Source organism: Clupea harengus, chromosome 8 (assembly GCF_900700415.2).
Source record: "Clupea harengus chromosome 8, Ch_v2.0.2, whole genome shotgun sequence".
NCBI lineage: Eukaryota > Metazoa > Chordata > Actinopteri > Clupeiformes > Clupeidae > Clupea > Clupea harengus.
In genome coordinates, this window is record NC_045159.1 from 3402543 (window position 1) to 3420602 (window position 18060).

The 18060-nt window shown below is 41.1% G+C and overlaps 1 protein-coding gene across 1 annotated transcript in view; it reads right to left on the minus strand.

The window, feature by feature from the left end:
- tmem132e (transmembrane protein 132E) overlaps window positions 1-17415 on the minus strand; it is a 165074-nt gene extending 147659 nt beyond the window's left edge. The window contains exon 1 of the mRNA XM_031571523.2: window positions 15983-17415. Within this exon, the coding sequence (XP_031427383.1) occupies window positions 15983-16043 (61 nt within the window). The 5' untranslated portion in view covers window positions 16044-17415. The remainder of the gene's footprint in view (window positions 1-15982) is intronic.
- Window positions 17416-18060: the final 645 nt, after the last annotated feature.

An 18060-nucleotide genomic window follows, 5' to 3' on the forward strand; every position in this document is an offset into this window, starting at 1 on the left:
GGAGTTGGAAAATGGAAGTGATGAAAGCAAAACTTTCTTTGGAGGGTGGTCTGATTGTATGTGTGTTGAGATAATTACCATAAAATTGCTCACAATTCTGTGCTAACATTTGGAATACATCTAAAACAATGTAACTAACAACAACATGCTAATTGACGGTCAAGTCTACTGGTAAATAGGATCACTCGGTTCTAGGCCACGTCTGCTTGACACAAACATTGAAGCCCACAGCGCTTGAGAAAATAAACGTCTTTGATAGGGATGGAAATCTGATTGAGGCCTCAATGGTGAGGCACACTCAAGTGAACAGAGTGGACACTTTTGAGCTACTAGGTTCTAGGAAATGAATGAATATGATTATCACCTCCATACTTTTTTGGCTAAAAAGAACCACTGCAGTGCAGAGAACAGTCTGTACAGAGTATCATTTTTTTTTCAGTTCATCATACCATCAGATTCCACTGTTAGACCACTGTGTGCACAGAAAAAAAACAACACGAGAATCAATTTGTTTACTAATCCAAGGCAGTGGTACATCCAGTCAGTTCTTTAGTCATTGGTGTCAATACTGTGAGTAACTGAAACCATGCTGGCACAACATATTAAGGCCTGTATAAATACAAGTGCTGTCTTCTTCGTAGAGGTATGCTTGCTTTTCCAAATGCATGAGTTTCTAAAGTATGTCATTTGTAAGTCATTTTCAATTTGGGGAGTTTTTGTTGTCAACACAGCTGGTGACTAGTGATCGGGTAGCATCAGGATGAAAATACTAGGCACATGTCAATCCTTCACTGGGTACCTTTGGCAGACTACTGGAAGTAATTTTGTTGTAATGTGTGCTATCCCAGTAAATTGCCTTATCAACTTTCCCCCAGTGCAGCTCAGCCAGCCACTCCGCCACAGCAAATCATGGAGGATGAACAGGAAGCCAGCCAATATTTTGGGTCTTGCAAAAGACCCAATTTATATGACAATACAGTGTTACATGCCTGGTATCTCCGGTGATGCATGAAGGTCATGTTTTTGGTAACAGCTTTCAAAGGGCAATCAGTTGCAGGCTTTTTAAACCAAAGCTGTGTCAGAATGATCACCCTTGGCAGTGTAATGCTACTGGTGATGCACTACATGCATTGCTTCTATTTGCTGGTAAATGCTGGCTAAACCTCAACAAAGCCAGGTAGGGAGAGGCAGAGTTACACATGGGTCTTAAACAGGGCCGGAGTGGGGCCACTTTTCAGCCCGGGAATTTCAGGCCCAAGACCGGCCCACTTTTTCCATGGTAGTGGAAATTGGATAAATGAAGCAACAGTTCAGCTCTTACTATCCTGTAGTTTTCTCTTTATTAATACCATGGTTCAACAAATAATGTAAAGGTTAAATAATAATCCACTTAAACTGAGAAGTTAACAAAAAATATTCCACTATTCCACAAGGATAGGTTGATAAATTAACAAAAGCAGAAATAAATAAAAGCATTTGAAACGTATGCCACTCTTCAACAAAGAGGCATATTGAACTAATGTTTACAGTTCAACTCACAGTACAGAAGTTACATTGCGAATAGCACCAACAGCATCTACAGCATCAGTAACCGCCTAAGCAGTGCACTGGTTTCAGCCACTTTATCTATAATAACTGTGTCGTTGCTTATAGACATGAGGATTTCCTTCTCTGTGCACATTAACATGAAAGCCTCCAAATGGTCCTGACTCAATGAGCTTCGTAGCCTATTCTTCACAAATTTTAAGGTTGAGAAGCTTCTCTCACATGCAACCTGTGTGATGGACAAAGTCAACAGAAACTTATATGCTAACCCAATGACATGATAAGCATCTGTGAGGAGATTGTACCATTAAATGGACACAGATGGCACAGTTTTTGCAGGAGGAACAGGTCCTGCTTTCAAGCTCCATCTCTGGTAATATTTTGCTTGCGAATAGGTTGACAACGCTACAACGATATTAACCAACGCTACAACGTTAGCCTAATAGTTACGTTGCTAATCATTAGGCCTATGTCTCTCTTTACCAGTTGCCACTTGTGTTTGTCCTCTTGAAAATAAATAGCTAAGCTTACAACATTTGGCAGCATCCTCCTCCAATGCCTTTCTTTTTTTCAACCTGGCTTTTTCAGCCCCTCTTCCTCCCATCCATCCTCTCTGACGCATATCGTTGGGGTAGGGCCGGCCCAGCTATCGGTAGTCTGAGAACTTTTTGGAAAAGACGGGCTATGGACCCAACCAACTCTATTTGGGAGGGGAGAACTCCCTCGCATGGTACAACCCATGCAGAGGCTGCGGTGTCAGAATGCGGAACGTGTGTAGCCTACTTTAAGAGAAGATGGACTAACGTGACAAATGTCAAAAAATAAAATTCTCGACCGGCCCAGAAGTGAAGCGGCCCACCGGGAACTCTCCCGATTCTCGCGATTACCCACCCCGGGCCTGGTCTTAAACTATACGAAATATACAAGTGTAGGGTACAGAGTAGAACGAGGTCGTTATTAATGGGACAGACTTGACTCGGTCTCAGGGCTTATCAGCACAAAGTTATTGCACACCTGTGGAAAGCTACGCTAATGAACAAAAATATGCACAGGTGCAGCAATTACTACTTAACAAATTACATCACACTGCAATCTTCTGTGCCAGGCGCACGAAACAAGGTGCTTTCCCTTTCAAATTAGCATCGTTTTTATGAGATGGAGTTATGTTTCCAAGGTGTGTAACGGTACATGCATTCACTGTTTGGTTCGGAATGCGACTTCCTCGGTTCGGTACTCCCTGTGACCCAAACAATGTCAGGAAAGTGTATTTATGTCTAATGTTACTTCTCAAACGCACGGAAAATAAATTCTACAGCGCGCAATTTACCCAGAACGTTTTGGCAGTGCAGCAGTTCCTGTCTATCAGCTACAGCCTGCTAGTCAGTTTAGCCTGATTAGCCAGATTAGTCAAGCTCAATGGACAACAATTTGTGTCAAACTGTATTTCGACATGCCTGTGAAGATATTTCAAACATTTAATTTACTCGGTCGTAGAAAAAACATACTTAAAACATATGGTCAAAGCACAATGTGCCTTCAATTGTGCATTTCAGTCAGTCAGTTGAGCCTGCCCTGTATAAACGAGCGCAAGCTGCAGTTCTGGAATTATCATCAATTACTGACATATGTGCTATTCATTTTTGGCCTTAACTCTTACAGTAAAAATGATGTCCAATAAGCCACTACTGTACCGAAAGCGTAGTGAACTGTGACACCCCTAATGTTTCCACATTATTATATCAAAGCTTGACAACATCAAGTCTTTTCAGCAGACATTACAATTCTCTGCACAAACTGTACAAATACAGAAAAAAGAAACATCCAAAAAAGAGAAAGCAGGATGTTATCAACGTACTCTGGAGCTTGTCTATCACTGTGCTGCTTAGCCAAAAGAGACACATGTGAGAGCCGCTGGCATTTGAGACCTCCACACATGACTGGAGTCAAAGAAGAGGCAGTCACTCAGGGAAGGTTCGTAAAAGTGACATGGCAACAAGCCCCATCTGCAAGCAGCATAGTCCCTACTTATAAAAGCCATTTAAGACACCATCCCATTTTCAAGACTTGGACCGTTTCCAGACATGCCATCAGCTGCTTTTTCCTTTTTCTTTCACATCCCCCCCTTTTTTTATTTGGACTTTTTAAATAATGGATAATGTTTTCCCCAGAAATATTTTCTTTTATAACAGAATTACTCTTTGTAAAAGCTGCAACTTCAATGTGACTTCACTTGAATGGCCGATAACCAGGAAACTCAGACAGTACGCTATTACTGCATACCATAGGCACAAACCAAGACCAGAGTACACGATAGACATAAACTAAGACCAGAGTACACCATAGACATAAACTAAGACCAGAGTACACCATAAACATAAACTAAGACCAGAGCACACCATAGACACAAACTAAGACAAGACCACACCATAGACACAAACTAGGACCAGGGCACACTATAGGCACAAACTAAGACAAGAGTACACCATAGAGCTCAAGTTGTACTCTTATCTGGGGATGCTCCGATGAAAGGGGACTGCAAAAGTCTTTTGAAATTTCATGAATACATCAACAAAAAGGTCAAAGCCCATGGGCAGCCTATTTCTTTTCCTGAGCTGACCGAGATAAACAGTGCTGAATCACTGTTACCGCACAAAGGCCCATGCATATTTAAACAGCAAAATGATTTGAAGGTGCCAGCTTAGTCAATAACTTCAGTGGTGGGGTGAAATTTACTCTAAGACATCTACCTGTAATTAAAGATTTTGCAAAGGGCAGCTGAACCTGATCGTGCAGGAATGTCCAACGATGAGATAGCGCTGTAAAATCAGACGGTTTTGGAAAGGTCAGATCTTAATGCAAAGTAGAATATTTTTGGGAAGAAAAAGAATTCTCCTCATCGTTCAAACTCCACAGACATTTTTGTGCACTCGGTTTCATTTCACATATGAAATGGTTTCATTTTGCGATGTCTACTCTGCCGTACTCTAAAATCCCTAATTACAGACTGCCGTTACAGACAGCTACAGTACATGCCCATGGGCTAAAGAGGAAGAGAGTGGAACAAAAGAAGGTTGCCTTTGTTGGGTACTCTTTTATGGCTACAGGAAAAAAAAACACACACACACCACACCAAACAGAGGTCTGTGTGTGTGTGTCTTCCGTGTATGAGATAGCGCGTGAGGGAGCAGGAGCGAGAGTATGAGCTAGAGGGAGTGAGAGAGAGAATGTGTGTGTACTTGGGAATGTGGGTGGAGGCTCCTGAAAACGGTGATGTGTGATTTCGCAGAGTTGTTCCCGTGTTGGACCCCCTAGTTCCTGTGGCGTTTGATTTCCCAAGGGTGCGAGTGCTTATTTCAAGGATTTGGCGGTCTCATCTCTCAGCCTGCAACGCGCTTGTCTTGGGTTAATCTGCTTCTATCGGAGAGGTGTCAGAATCTCAGCTCTGCCACATCTTTACTCAACAATAAAAATGGCTCATAATGTGCCCCGTCCTTCCCAGAGAGCCATTTTTCTGTGAGGTACTCCATCTTCCTCATGTCGTCCTCTCTGTTGGCTGCAACTGCTGACTAGATTTGCCATCAGTTATTTGCAGGCTGTGCGCATGTCACTACTGTTCATGTGAAGGTTAAATACATTAGGAATTTTAATGACTTCATGGCCTATTTTTGGGGGTTTACTACAGTTTCCCTGTCAGTGTGTTAACCCAGCCAGGGAATATGCGGCAATATTTCAGTGTTATTTTCTTCCCAAACCGTCTCTTGATAGTGCTTAGCCCCTCACTGAGACGACGTTGCCTGCCAGCCTGTCCTACAAGCCTCTGGGTGTTGAAGAGGGAACAGGCTTCTGGCTGTGACATGTAACGAATGTAAACAAATACTTCCAACTGGGTTGCCTTTTTTAATGCCAGGTACCTGGAGAGCTAATCACATTAATGCAAGTATTATATCATGAGACTGCTATCCTTACGCTGTGGGTATTAGTATTGAGTTATTAAGTTATTTGCATTTACCTGGAGAGACGTGAGCTTTTCATTTCATCTGCTGCTCCCGCCCTTAAAGAAGCCAAGGACTTTTTTCACAGTGGTGCTAAATATGAGTTTCAGCCCCTCCAAGAGGCGCATTTTGAAAGAGAGATGTAAAAGTCTTGCGTACTGACAGCTTACTGACAGCCCCCCGAAATCTATTGATTTTACAGTACTACTCCAGGTACAAAGCAGCTCAGATCTAATCTCCGAATGAGTGAATCCTCCAGTTTCTCATCATTAGAGAATCTCAGAAAATCCCCACCGCTTCATTGGGGCAGATTTAAATCTGGGGAAAATAATGTCACCCTCCTCTTGAAAGTCAGCATGTTCCTATTTGGTTTCCAGACTCACAGAGAACATTTGAGAAGAGCTGTGATGGATGCCTATAATAGCAGTGTACCTGCAACTGCACACAGAGAAAGAAAAACAGCTCAGAATGGAACCAAATGAAAACACTATTTCAGAATTTTTCCCAAAGCGGCTGGTGTTGATGGAGCCTTCTTTTTAAGAGGCGTTTACAGAGGCCTTAGGGGGCAAGAGGGGTATTAATTTATGAACAAACGTCGTTTCCTGCTGCCAAGATAAGTAGTACTTCTTGTTCACCCTCCAAGGCAGATACTGAATTTACACAGCTCAACTCTAGAACCCTTCCACAGAGCTCTGATTTTGAGAGCTGCTTGAGGATGTTGAAGAAAGGCAAAACCGGGCCAAATCAAAGCAAAAAAAGAAAGAAAAAAGAAAAAAACACCTCCACAACATTACTATACAACATTTCAAACTTTTTCACACATTGGGAATAGCTTCCTTGTGTGTCTTTCAGTGCACTGAAATTTGGCGCGTGTTCATAGTACAGTATACAGTTCTGCACTTGACATTTTCCCATGTAACACCCTAGGCTCTACAGGCTTGACTACTCCAATTTAATGTGCTTCTCTTAATACCCCGATTTCAAGCTTTTCTGGCAATTTCTCAGCTCAGTGGTATTCGCATAAGCTGCCCTGAGCAGCAATTACATTGGTAGGTATTCAATGTGAGGTATACTGTCTACTGCTGAGCAACAACACAACTGTTGGTTGTGAGCACATCAAAAATGTTCCATTGCAGGATCCATTAGAAAAAGAAATGCCCAATCACCACATACCAAGGAAATAGCCTAATAAGGTAGAAACGAATAATGTGAATAGGGCAGATTTGCTTAACATAAATCTTGAGTAACGTCGCCGGGCTAAAAACATAACTGTGCCTCCAATATTTCCATTATGAAACAGGACTACAATGAACTTTCTGTCTAATGTTGATCTAAATTTATACCCCCCAGGCACTTCCAATGCACCATTTTTACTATCGAGCATAAAATATGACTTTTATTAAACAGTTAAAAAGTTCATTCAACTATATCCGCACAGGCCAATGAAATGGAGTTAAATCACAGTTGACAAGACGCCTTTGTTGCTTCTACTTCCAAAGCTGCCAAAGGTGACAACTTTTTGCAACAATTCCGGGGACTAGAGAAAACACACAAGCCAGAAATTTAGGCACGTAAACTAATGATCCAGCGAGCTCCGCGAGCCACCTTACACGTCACAAGACCACTTAATTGGATTAATGTACATAACATGGATGGTAAGCCTGACCTATCTGCCATGTTAATGGGACAGGTTTTATTTCAGGTGGTGAACTCCACATGGCCTGCATGAGCCACTGCAGTGCAGCAAAGATTATCATAATGAAGATAAGGGCCAAGCACAGAACTAACAGGGATGGGGACAGTCAGCTGCAGTTGGGAGAAGAAGGAACGCGTGTATGACTTCTCTTCCACATTGGTCACGTGAGGTACGGGGTAAGAGCTTGGCTTGGCACAGCCAAGAGGTGCTCCAGGGCAAAAATCTGGCCATATTTCTTGAGCTTCCAACTGCATTCATCAAAGACTAATTTTTCATGTAAACCCAAACTGTCCACTGAATGTTAATGAAATGCTCTGGATTAAGATTAAGACTGGGTTTGGGTCAGGACCTAGGACCGTTTGCTGTGAGAATGCACCAAATCAATTATGACCAAACAGTACAAAATAGTTATATATATATTTTATTTTAATTTTAAAGCTGAGTCATAATTTACAAAAATGTACGCTTTCATTATTCCATTTATGTTTTCCGAATACTCTCTTCGGGTTCCTTAGTTATTGTCCTCATTGAGATTTTAAAACACTGACTAAACTACTCATCTCCTTTTATCGTGTTCTTGTTTGCCAAGAACACTGTTTATAATAACTTTTCCTTAAGTCAAGACACACTGCCAAAGACCTGGAGGGAATACAATGGAAGAACAAAAGAAGGAGCAGGAAATAAATGTTAGCGCCATCCGAGTCAGCAATTGCACTCTACTGAACAGCTCCTTAAATATAGCATCGGAAATCACATAGATTCCTATTCTCTTTTCTGAGCTGACCATCTTTAAAGAGGCAGATGCTAAAGATCTTGTAGCACACAAGGCTTCAGCTACTAGGGAGCTGTTTTGGTGGTTCTCTGGCCAGCAGTTATATCATCTTCTTACAGCCTGATGGGAAGAGCGATTGAATATCGCCTAAGGAGAATCAATTTATCTTGCAGAAAATCGATTCAACTTCAAAAACACAATAGGAGGAACATTTTAAAAATGGTATAGAGAATACCCGCATTGAATATAATGCCATTAGGACCACATCTGCCAACATAAAAGAACACTTTGCTAAATGCATTCATCCTTGGCATACTTGAAGTTTGACACAATTGTGACTGGAAGTCTACTATTCAAAGAGCATGTTTGCGACGCATGTAAACAGCTTGCGTGCCTTCAGGAAAGGGCCATTAAGCCCCCAGTCCATTGGGGAGGGAGGGGGGAAGGCTGGGACATGCCACATATAAAAAGAGAAGCATCCAGAATGATTCCAATCACCACAGCTCTTGAAGACATGTAAAGTTAACAGAGCATGTGTGCCATAGCCGGTAGTGTTCTCGCAGTTCTCTCAGATGCTTGAAATTTATACCAAAATAGAACATAACGTGCCTTTAGGCTCCTGCTTGAATGCATGAGTTTATAAAGGTTTAAACTCAATTGATGGTCACATTCTGAGCCGTAATCAAATGCACTTGGTTTGGTAGAAGCATCCACACAAATCAATTCATATTCACAGTCAATGTTGAGCAGCAATCAAAAGGAAAGAGAGCAGAAGCATGAGGAAATGTTTGAGGTCTACTTCATGTCTGACTCAGCACAAAATGGAAGTGTGGAAATGTTGCTAACTTCAAGGACTTACTAACCAACCGTTATAAAGTAGGCCCTTGAAAAACTCCCACCTCAAAAACACTACCACCAGAGCTGTGAAGTGGCATGGGTGAATTAATCCGCTTAATAAATGGACAACCGAGAAACCACAACCAAAATAGCCATCTTCAACTACCATCATCTCTGTTCACTAGTATTTGATCAGTATCCGGATCAGATGGCCACAATATGGCGTAGACTGTTAGTTATCGTTAGTTAATAAACAAATCTGTTCTTGGCTTCAAGTGTAAGCTTTTTCATTGGCGTGTTTATAACGAACAATTGTGATCAAGCAGAAAAAACACAACATATACGTCGGCTGTAACCTGATTTCTAGTAGCAACAAAGAGACTGACAGCTGACAAAAATAAGATGTCAAATGCAGGCTTCATCAGAATTCAATTAGCAACACTGTCAGGCATAATTACACGGCTGTGTATAATGAGAATCAGTGCACACAAAGGTCTTGCTATTGAGTCAGGCAATCCAGAATGATTCATAATAGCATCCCATTTGTTTGTTTGAAAAATAATACACTGAAAAAACAAAGCCATTTCTTTACAGATGACTAGGTTGCGCACATCCAAACACTCCACACACCATCCCTGGAGAACCAAGTTCCTCTCAGACATGTTTTCTCCATGTTTATCCGTTGCCGTTGTCCTTCGCCTGGTCCCTGTCTGTTACTGTTATTGGTGAAACAAAAGAATATGCATACTCACAGTAGAGCCTTTCATTGTCTGAAGGAATTGTGCTTACTGAAAAGATTAATGCTATTTGGACTGTGCTGTCTTAGCAGGGGGCCTCCTTGACTTATTAAACTGTCCGTCTGTGATTGGAAATGGTTAAGACATGGTGGTTTCTTTACAAAAAAGAGGGTTTTCAACATTTTCAATAAAAAAAGCATCAGTATTCAATTAGTCATATCTGAAAGCATTATATCAGTTTGTTGTGAGACAACACTGAATTGTTCTATGTCGCTTATTACAATCTATCCCAAAAAAACTGAGGACAAAAAAAAGTGTACCATATGTGCACTTATCAGCCATCAGTAATATCCAATAACATCATCCTGCCGCTCAGCCCTATGTTATTAATGTAAGGATATAGTCAGAACTATGATTTCCCTCTCTATATATCCACATGTAAACCTAACCTAAAACCACCAAATCACTGATTGTCTACGTTGGTCACAGTTAATAGAAAATCATCATCCATTTGGTAATTAATTGTTAACTGAATTTTGAATATTTCATTAGGATATGTATTGACTTCCTGAAATGACACAATGCATCATGCCATGATTGTGAAGTGCATTCAGAAAATATTCAGATACTTTTTTCACACACAGCTAAAATTGATTAAATTAATTTTCCCCTCATCAAAGGCACACTCAATACCCCATCATAAAAATGCAAATTTTACCCCATCATTTTTGCAAATTTATTAAAAAGGAAAAACTGAAATATCACATTGACGTAAGTATTCAGACCCTTTGCTATGCCTAACAATTCTCTTGATCATCTTTGACATTTCTCCACCTGTAGTGAATTCAATTGATTTGACATGATTTGGAAAAGGACATACCTGTCTATATAGTCTCCCGGCTGACAATGCACATCCGAGCAAAAACCAGGCTAGCCTTTAAAAACTGGTATGCTATTATAATTGAGAAAATATTTATCGTGCCTTTGAACATGGGTGTAGTGGAAAACGCTACGAGAGTAGATCATTCTTCCCTGTACAAGCATTGAGTGCCATCAGATTTGGACATTGAAACGTATGAGACGCATGAGAACCGTTTAGACTCTCCATGTTTAAACATTCCCACTACACCACTACTTACTGACTTCTGGCTGGCATTAGTGATTTGCCTGGCCTGTGGCATTAAACTGTAATATCTTTAGCATGCTAACGAATGTAATGGTATGTTCTGTCGTGAACAATAAACGGTGAGAAATTTCAGGAGTGGCGCTAATTCAGTAGTGACAGTGCTGCTCATTACTCATCGGACTCCTTGAAGCCAAATGGTTTAAAAAAAAGCTGAATTGGTTTCACCCTTTTGCACCAAAGGCTCTCTTTCCGTCATCTTGGCTTGAACTGAACTAAACATGCCCAAGCCTGGATGAAAGGTGAGTTTAGGCTTTTGGGTACATTTACATTTAGCAGACGCTTTTATCCAAAGCGACTTACATATGTGCGACTGACAATGTATACACATTTTTACATTTTACACTGATGGCACACTGCACATCAGGAGCAATTAGGGGTTCAGTGTCTTGCTCAAGGACGCTTCGACAGGGAATCGAACTAGCAACCTTCTGATTACTAAACGACTTCTCTACCGCCTGTACCACTGTCGCCCCCCCTGGGTAGTGGCAAAAGACCAAATGAAAGCATCATTGCGGAATTCTGCAGCATAATCATTTCATCTCAATGATGTTGTTCTCATAATCATTAGAAGACAAAATTCGAATTGAAAATAATCGCCCAGCCAGACCAGGACTCCTCCTAGAGTTGGCCACCCCAGCCAAACTGAGGAATCAGGGGAGAACAGCCTTAGTAAGACACATGACCAAGAAAGTGATGGTCACTCTGGCTGAGTTCCAGAGATCCGGTGTGGAGATGGGAGAAACTTCCAGAAGGACAACCATCACTGCAACTCTCTCTCCTTAGTAGAAGACAAAGAAACAACTCCCCTTGGAGTTTGCAAAGGGCACCTAAAAGACTCTCAGGCTGTGAGAAACAAGATTCTCTAGTGTGATGAAACCAAGATTGAACTGTTTGGCCTCAATTCTAAGCGTGATCTCTGGAGGAAACCTGGCACTGCTCATCACCTGCCCAATACCATCCATGGGCAACTGGTCAGGGTTGAGGAAAAGCAGAATGGAGCAAAGTACAGCGATATCCTTAACCCTCCTATTATGTTCAAATTTTACCCACATCTATTATGCTTGGGGTCAATTTGACCCCAGCAATTTAAACCTCCAAAAAATGATTATAATATTTTTTTTTACTCAAGTTTATGTGTCAGGTACTTTAGGTTTGTTTGTTGACTACCTAAATAGCCCTTAAAAATAAAACAATAGCCCCACCCACCCCCCTTATACATCCAGAATACATGTTACGCTACTATGGAGAAATGATGGAGAAATGACTGATTGACTTAAAATTGGAAAGAGATATCCTTCTGGTGTTTTATGGCTTCATATTATTTCTAAGTACATATTGTTGTTATCTTTAACATATGGAATAGAAAACTATTTCTGTAATCAAGAATAGTAACAATGTGATAAAAAAAGTTTATATTTCTTATATATTGTATACAATTAAAACAGCCTGGGGTCAAATTGACCCCAAACAACACCTATGCGTAAAGCATGTGTACAGGACATTGAAAACATATCATCATGTTCATTTTGTGTTTACCCAGTTCTCCCCATTAGATTAGGAAAAGTCATTAAATATGAAGCAAAAAAAACTATGCCAATCATTTATTTAGAGATGTTAAACATTGAAAAGGTTCAAATTGACCCCAAACATAATAGGAGGGTTAAAAAAAAAAACTGGTCAAGAGCGCTCAGAACCTCAGACTGGGTCGAAGGTACACCTTCCAACGGGACAACGCAGGAGTGGCTTAGGAACAACTCTGTGAATGTCCTTAAGTGGCCCAGCCAGAGCCCTGAATGAATCCAATCGAACATCTTTGGAGAAAATCACCTGAAAATGGCTGTCTACAAACAGTCCCCATCCAACCTGACAGAGCTTGAGAGGATCTGCAGAGAAGAATGGCAGAAAATCCCCAAATCAATGTGTGCAAGGCTTGTTGCGTCATACCAAAGAAGACTCGAGTCTGTAAAAGCTGCCAAAGGCACTTCAACTAAGTACTTAGTAAAGGGTCTGAACACTTATGTCAATGTGAAATCAGTTTTTCCTTTTTAATACATTTGCAAGAAATTCTAAAATACTTTTTTTGCTTTGCCATTATGGGGAATTGAGTGTGCATCGATTGAGGGGAAAAAATAATGTAAATGATTACAACTTATGATTTACCAATTTAAAAGGCTGCAACATAACAACATATGGACGAAGTGAAGACTTTGAATAGTTTCTGAATGCACTGTATGTATATGAATATAAATCTGAAATGTAAATGTGTCACAAAAATTACTCATTATTATTATTATTATTATGCAACTGAGTGGCTGACAAACTCAACCTAGGAACAAAGCTGGCTGTCGTTCCTCTATACAGGAGGGCCCATTACATGACAAAGAAAACCAGACTGCCACCACTATTTCCCTATGACATAGCCTCGAGATGGACTTGCCAATACATGCAGGTTTTACAACTTGAAAGGCTTCTTCTTGACAGAACAAACTGACTTCCATGACAAGGTTTCCTTTGCTCAGCAAGGGCACATTCAATGAGTCTAAGTCAGTGTTCATCAACTAGGTCTTTCTTGCTACCGAAGTCAATTTGTTCTAAACAAATGTCTAAGAACAAAGACGAGGTTCTATGAAACTGTACTCTACTGTCTGAGAGGCAAAGGAGGATATTAACCCACACGTTTATATACAGTGCCCTCCACAATTATTGGCACCCCTGGTGAATATGAGCAAAACAGGCTATAAAAAAATATGTCTGCTGTTTATCCTCTTGGTCTTTTACTCAAAATATTCACAAAAATCTTACATTTTCATTGAAGTAAAATTATTGAAAGAAAGAAAAACTGTTGAGATTAAATAAATATTTTTCCCCAAAACATGTGTGCCACAATTATTGGCACCCCTAGAAAAATCTTATAATTAAAATCTAACTGAAGTATATTTCCAGTCATGTTTTAAATTTTTAAGTTCACCTGTTTGATAAGGAACTCTTAAGAGGTCAACTATGACTTCCTGTTCCACTGGCGTACAAATATGAGGTGACACAGGCCAAATTCCATTAGTCATTCATCACTATGGGAAAGACCCAAGAACACAGTGACGATGTGCGAGGAAAAGTTGTTGAGCTGCACAAATCAAGAAATGGACACAAGAAAATCTCTAAACAGTTGAAAATACCCATTTCCACTATCATGGAAATAATTAAGAAGTTTAAAGCGACAGGAGATGTTAAGAATCAGCCTGGAAGAGGACGAGTCTGTACATTGACCCCACGCACCGTGAGGAGGATGGTTCGACTGGCAAAAGAATCTCCAAGGATCACAGCTGGAGAATTGTAGGGGTTAGTTGAGTCTTTGGGTCAGAAAGTCTCCAAAACTACCATCAGACGCCACCTACATCACCACAAGTTGTTTTGGAGGGTTGCCAGAAAAAAGCCTTTGCTGTCAATCAACAACAAACTAAAGCGCCTACAGTTTGCCAAATGTAAGTCAGACTTTCAATGGAACCGGGTTATATGGTCAGATGAGACCAAAATAAAGCTTTTTGGCAACAAACATCAAAGGTGGGTTTGGCGTAGACAGAAAGATAGCCATACAGAAAAGCACCTCATACCCAATGTGAAGTATGGTGGCAGATCTTTGATGTTGTGGGGCAGTTTTTCTTCCAAAGGCCCTGGACATCTTGTTAGGATACATGGTATCATGGACTCCATCAAATACCAGCAGATATTAAATGACAACCTAAAAGCCCCCTCCAGTAAGCTTGAAATGGGCCGTGGTTGGACCTTCCAGCAGGACAATGATCCGAAGCACACCTCAAAATCAACACAAAAATGGTTCACCGACCTCAGAATAAAGGTTTTGCCATGGCCATCACAGTCCCCCGACCTAAACCCCATATAAAATCTGTGGTATGAGCTGAAGCCGAGTCTACAAACGTGACCTCAGAATCTGAAGGATCTGGAGCGATACTGCATGTAGGAATGGTCTCAGATCCCGTGCCATGTGTTTACCAACCTCATCACGCATTATCGGAGAAGACTCAGAGCTGTTATCTTGGCAAAGGGAGGCTGCACAAAACATTAAATTAAGGGGTGCCAATAATTGTGGCACACATGTTTTGAGCAAAAATATTTATTTAATCTCAACAGTTTTTTTTTCTTTCAACAATTTTACTTCAATGAAAAGGTAAGATTTTTATGAATATTTTGAGTGAAAGACCAAGATGATAAACAGCAAAGACATATTTTTTTATAGCCTGTTTTACTCATATTCACTAGGGGTGCCAATAATTGTGGAGGGCACTGTACGTAATTTCCTCAAGTCCACATTTTATCTGACCCACATAAATCTGAAAAAAATGTCTCCGTCAAAACGTACAACTCCCAGCTAAAAGTTAAATACTTATCACAGAAAGCTCATTCGTCAAAAGGGGCTATATACTGTGACTACAAAGTTTCAACAGTTTAAACAAGTCCAAACGTATGTCTTTTCTTATCATTCGAAAGGAATGTGTCAGACTTGCTGCACTGGTGAAGTAAGGGAACCTTTAAGCAAGGGTACTCCTACTCAAGCATCCAGAGCTGGATGGCCTTAGTCAGATTAACAGATCTGCATTACCGCCTTGCAGCTGTGCTTTCTTAGCCCATGTCATAGGCTACAATGGGTTAATGTGTGTGTGTGTGTGTGTGTGTGTGTGTGTGTGTCTGAAATGGAAGCCTGCTCTGGTCTGGAATCCTCTTTTGTAGCGATTTGGTAGTTAGATTGTATTGAAAATGAGAAATTAGTGTTACTGTTTAAATAGGCTTTTTGGAGTCTGGTCATTACAGGCATGTTTAGGTTCTGTATTTTAATTAAGCTTACTGTAGCCAACCTGCCTGTTTACAATCAAAATCTGAGCGCTCAGATCAAAAAAACAACGGGAGAAAAACTCGTGTGGTGAGTAGATACATTGAAAGGCGATCAAAGTGTTAAATTAGCATGATTCTCCCACTGCATTCAGGGTTTCTTGATCCAAGAGAGAGAGAGATAGAGAGAGAACGTGTGTGCGTGTGTTCAGAATAACCAATCAGTACAAAGAAAGAACTGCAGCAATGAATCCATCATGAAAAATACCAAGTACTAATCTGGCAAAGCAATTCACATGTCTGTCTATTGGAGGCTAAACAGTTCCATGTAGTAACTTGCTGGGAAGTATTTTTTACATAGTTTGTTTTACTTACCGTCAGAAATGAACATGAGCCAAAGCAGCAGAGTTCCTCTGCAAGATCGTGCTATTGACATCGTAGTTATCCAAATATATCCAGTAATAGATGAGAGGAGTGGTGGTCACTTCGGCAGCCTTTCGACCGAATGAATGGAATGGCGGTTTCTCTGCAGTCTTGAGAGCATTAGCTTTCACTGGGAACAAATGGTGCGTTTAGACAACTTTAGCGAAATGATGCTGAACTTCAATAAAGCTGGTCAATTCCATTACCAACGCCGAATGTTATCATGGTCGAACTGAAGGACTGTTATGGTTGGCCGAATGCAGCGCATCCGAAATCGTTAAGGTTCGCCCTTATTAGAAGAAGGAGAAAAGTTCCAGGTATCCAATTTGGAGATCCTTTATTCCTCTTAACACTTTCCTCTAGTTAATTCCACAATGCAATACGGCAACGGTATATCTATTAGTCCGAATTTACTCACCCAGACCAATAAAATAGGCTATACCAGGTACACAGAGCTACGAAAGCTAAAATATTTGGTGTAAATACGTGCGGCACGTCCAAAGGAGGGCTTCTAGGAAGTTAAACAACGTAGCACTGGAGATGTCTGTTCGGGAACACACGTAGGTCTTGCAGAATGCCAAGCCCCAAATACACGGCTTCTTTCCCAACTGGTAAGTTGCCTGTTCAAGAATGCACCGGTTTGACTGGGCACATGAAGAAGGCAAAGAAAAACGCCCGCTCTTCCTGATGCGGACTAGGCTACCGGATCAGGTTCCACAGCGCGTGCCGGAGTGACTCAAGCTTCGACGGTGCAAATCGGTAAACACTGTCCTCCACTCGGCGAAGCGAAAAGTCCTTTTCCCACGGCAAGACCTCACCCAAACAAACGTTGGTAAAATTCTAACATTATAACTCAAAAACAGCTGCAATAGTGTCTGTTGCAAGTAAGCTAAACGTCAGGGGCAGCGCAAACCGTAAGATTTAGCTCTGCTCAAAAACGGATTTTCCGTAGCGACAGATTCTTCTCCAAGTCGTTTCGAAACGTGAAACTTCCACTTAAAAACCAGCGGTGCCGCGCTTAATTGAGTGCTGTAGCCTATTGTGTCAGTTCAGTCCGGGCAGAAAAACTCGTGGGCAGTTCGTCTTCATTGTTGAGGGTCCTATTCAAAAGAAAAGGGACCGCATGAGCGCAGGCTATCCTCTTGGCGAGTGAAACAATTGAAGTTCGCTAGCATCCACAGCAGCTACGCTTGTGTGCTCCAGTATTCGACGACTGTGAGTAGGTTACCTTTAGATAGTCGGGTACACGGGAAATCACTCTTCTCCACTGCCTCACTGGTAAGCGGCTACAACCAAATCTCAGTCACGTGATTCTGTGATCACACAGACTGACGTTCCCCCGTCCGCCAGTCGGTCGGATGAAAATAAAAAACTAGCTATGATGGATTAACTTATTTTGTGGAAAAAAAAATGTATTTTAGGTGTGGTGGGATTTGAGTAAAGCTCCAGCCCTTGCGCAGCTACATGTACAGGTGTTGTTTTGTCAGGTGGTGTTTTCATCCATCACAAACATACAATAGATCTCTGGTTGAGAGTTTATTATTATGCACGACTTCTTCCTTTAAGCAAGACCAGAATAGAGGTAGTTATATTGAAATGACTTCTGGGTGAGAGGGACAAAAACTAAAATGGGTCTGATCGCAGAAGGACGACTTGAGCTCCCCCTTCCCCAGCTCCGCAATCTGTTTGCGTCGTTGTAGCCCAATCTCCCAAAAAGTTAGAAGGACGTTCCTAATCCACATTTTCTCACTATAGTCAAAATGCATTTTCTTCATTTAGGTAGACTAAATTCGATTTGTTGTAGCCATTTTTTAGCTACTTAAACTCAGGATGTAAAATGCACAGGCAGAACGTTACACACACAGGCTGCAGTCAAAGGTGCCTTTACTGGACCATTACTCAAAAGACCGCACCACGAAGACTTCCCAAACTTCGGCAGACAATACAAATGTTATCTGCCAGAGGCTCTGCGACACAGTGACATCTACTGGTTACCGTTATAGTAACCCACACCCACTTTGATGACTAAT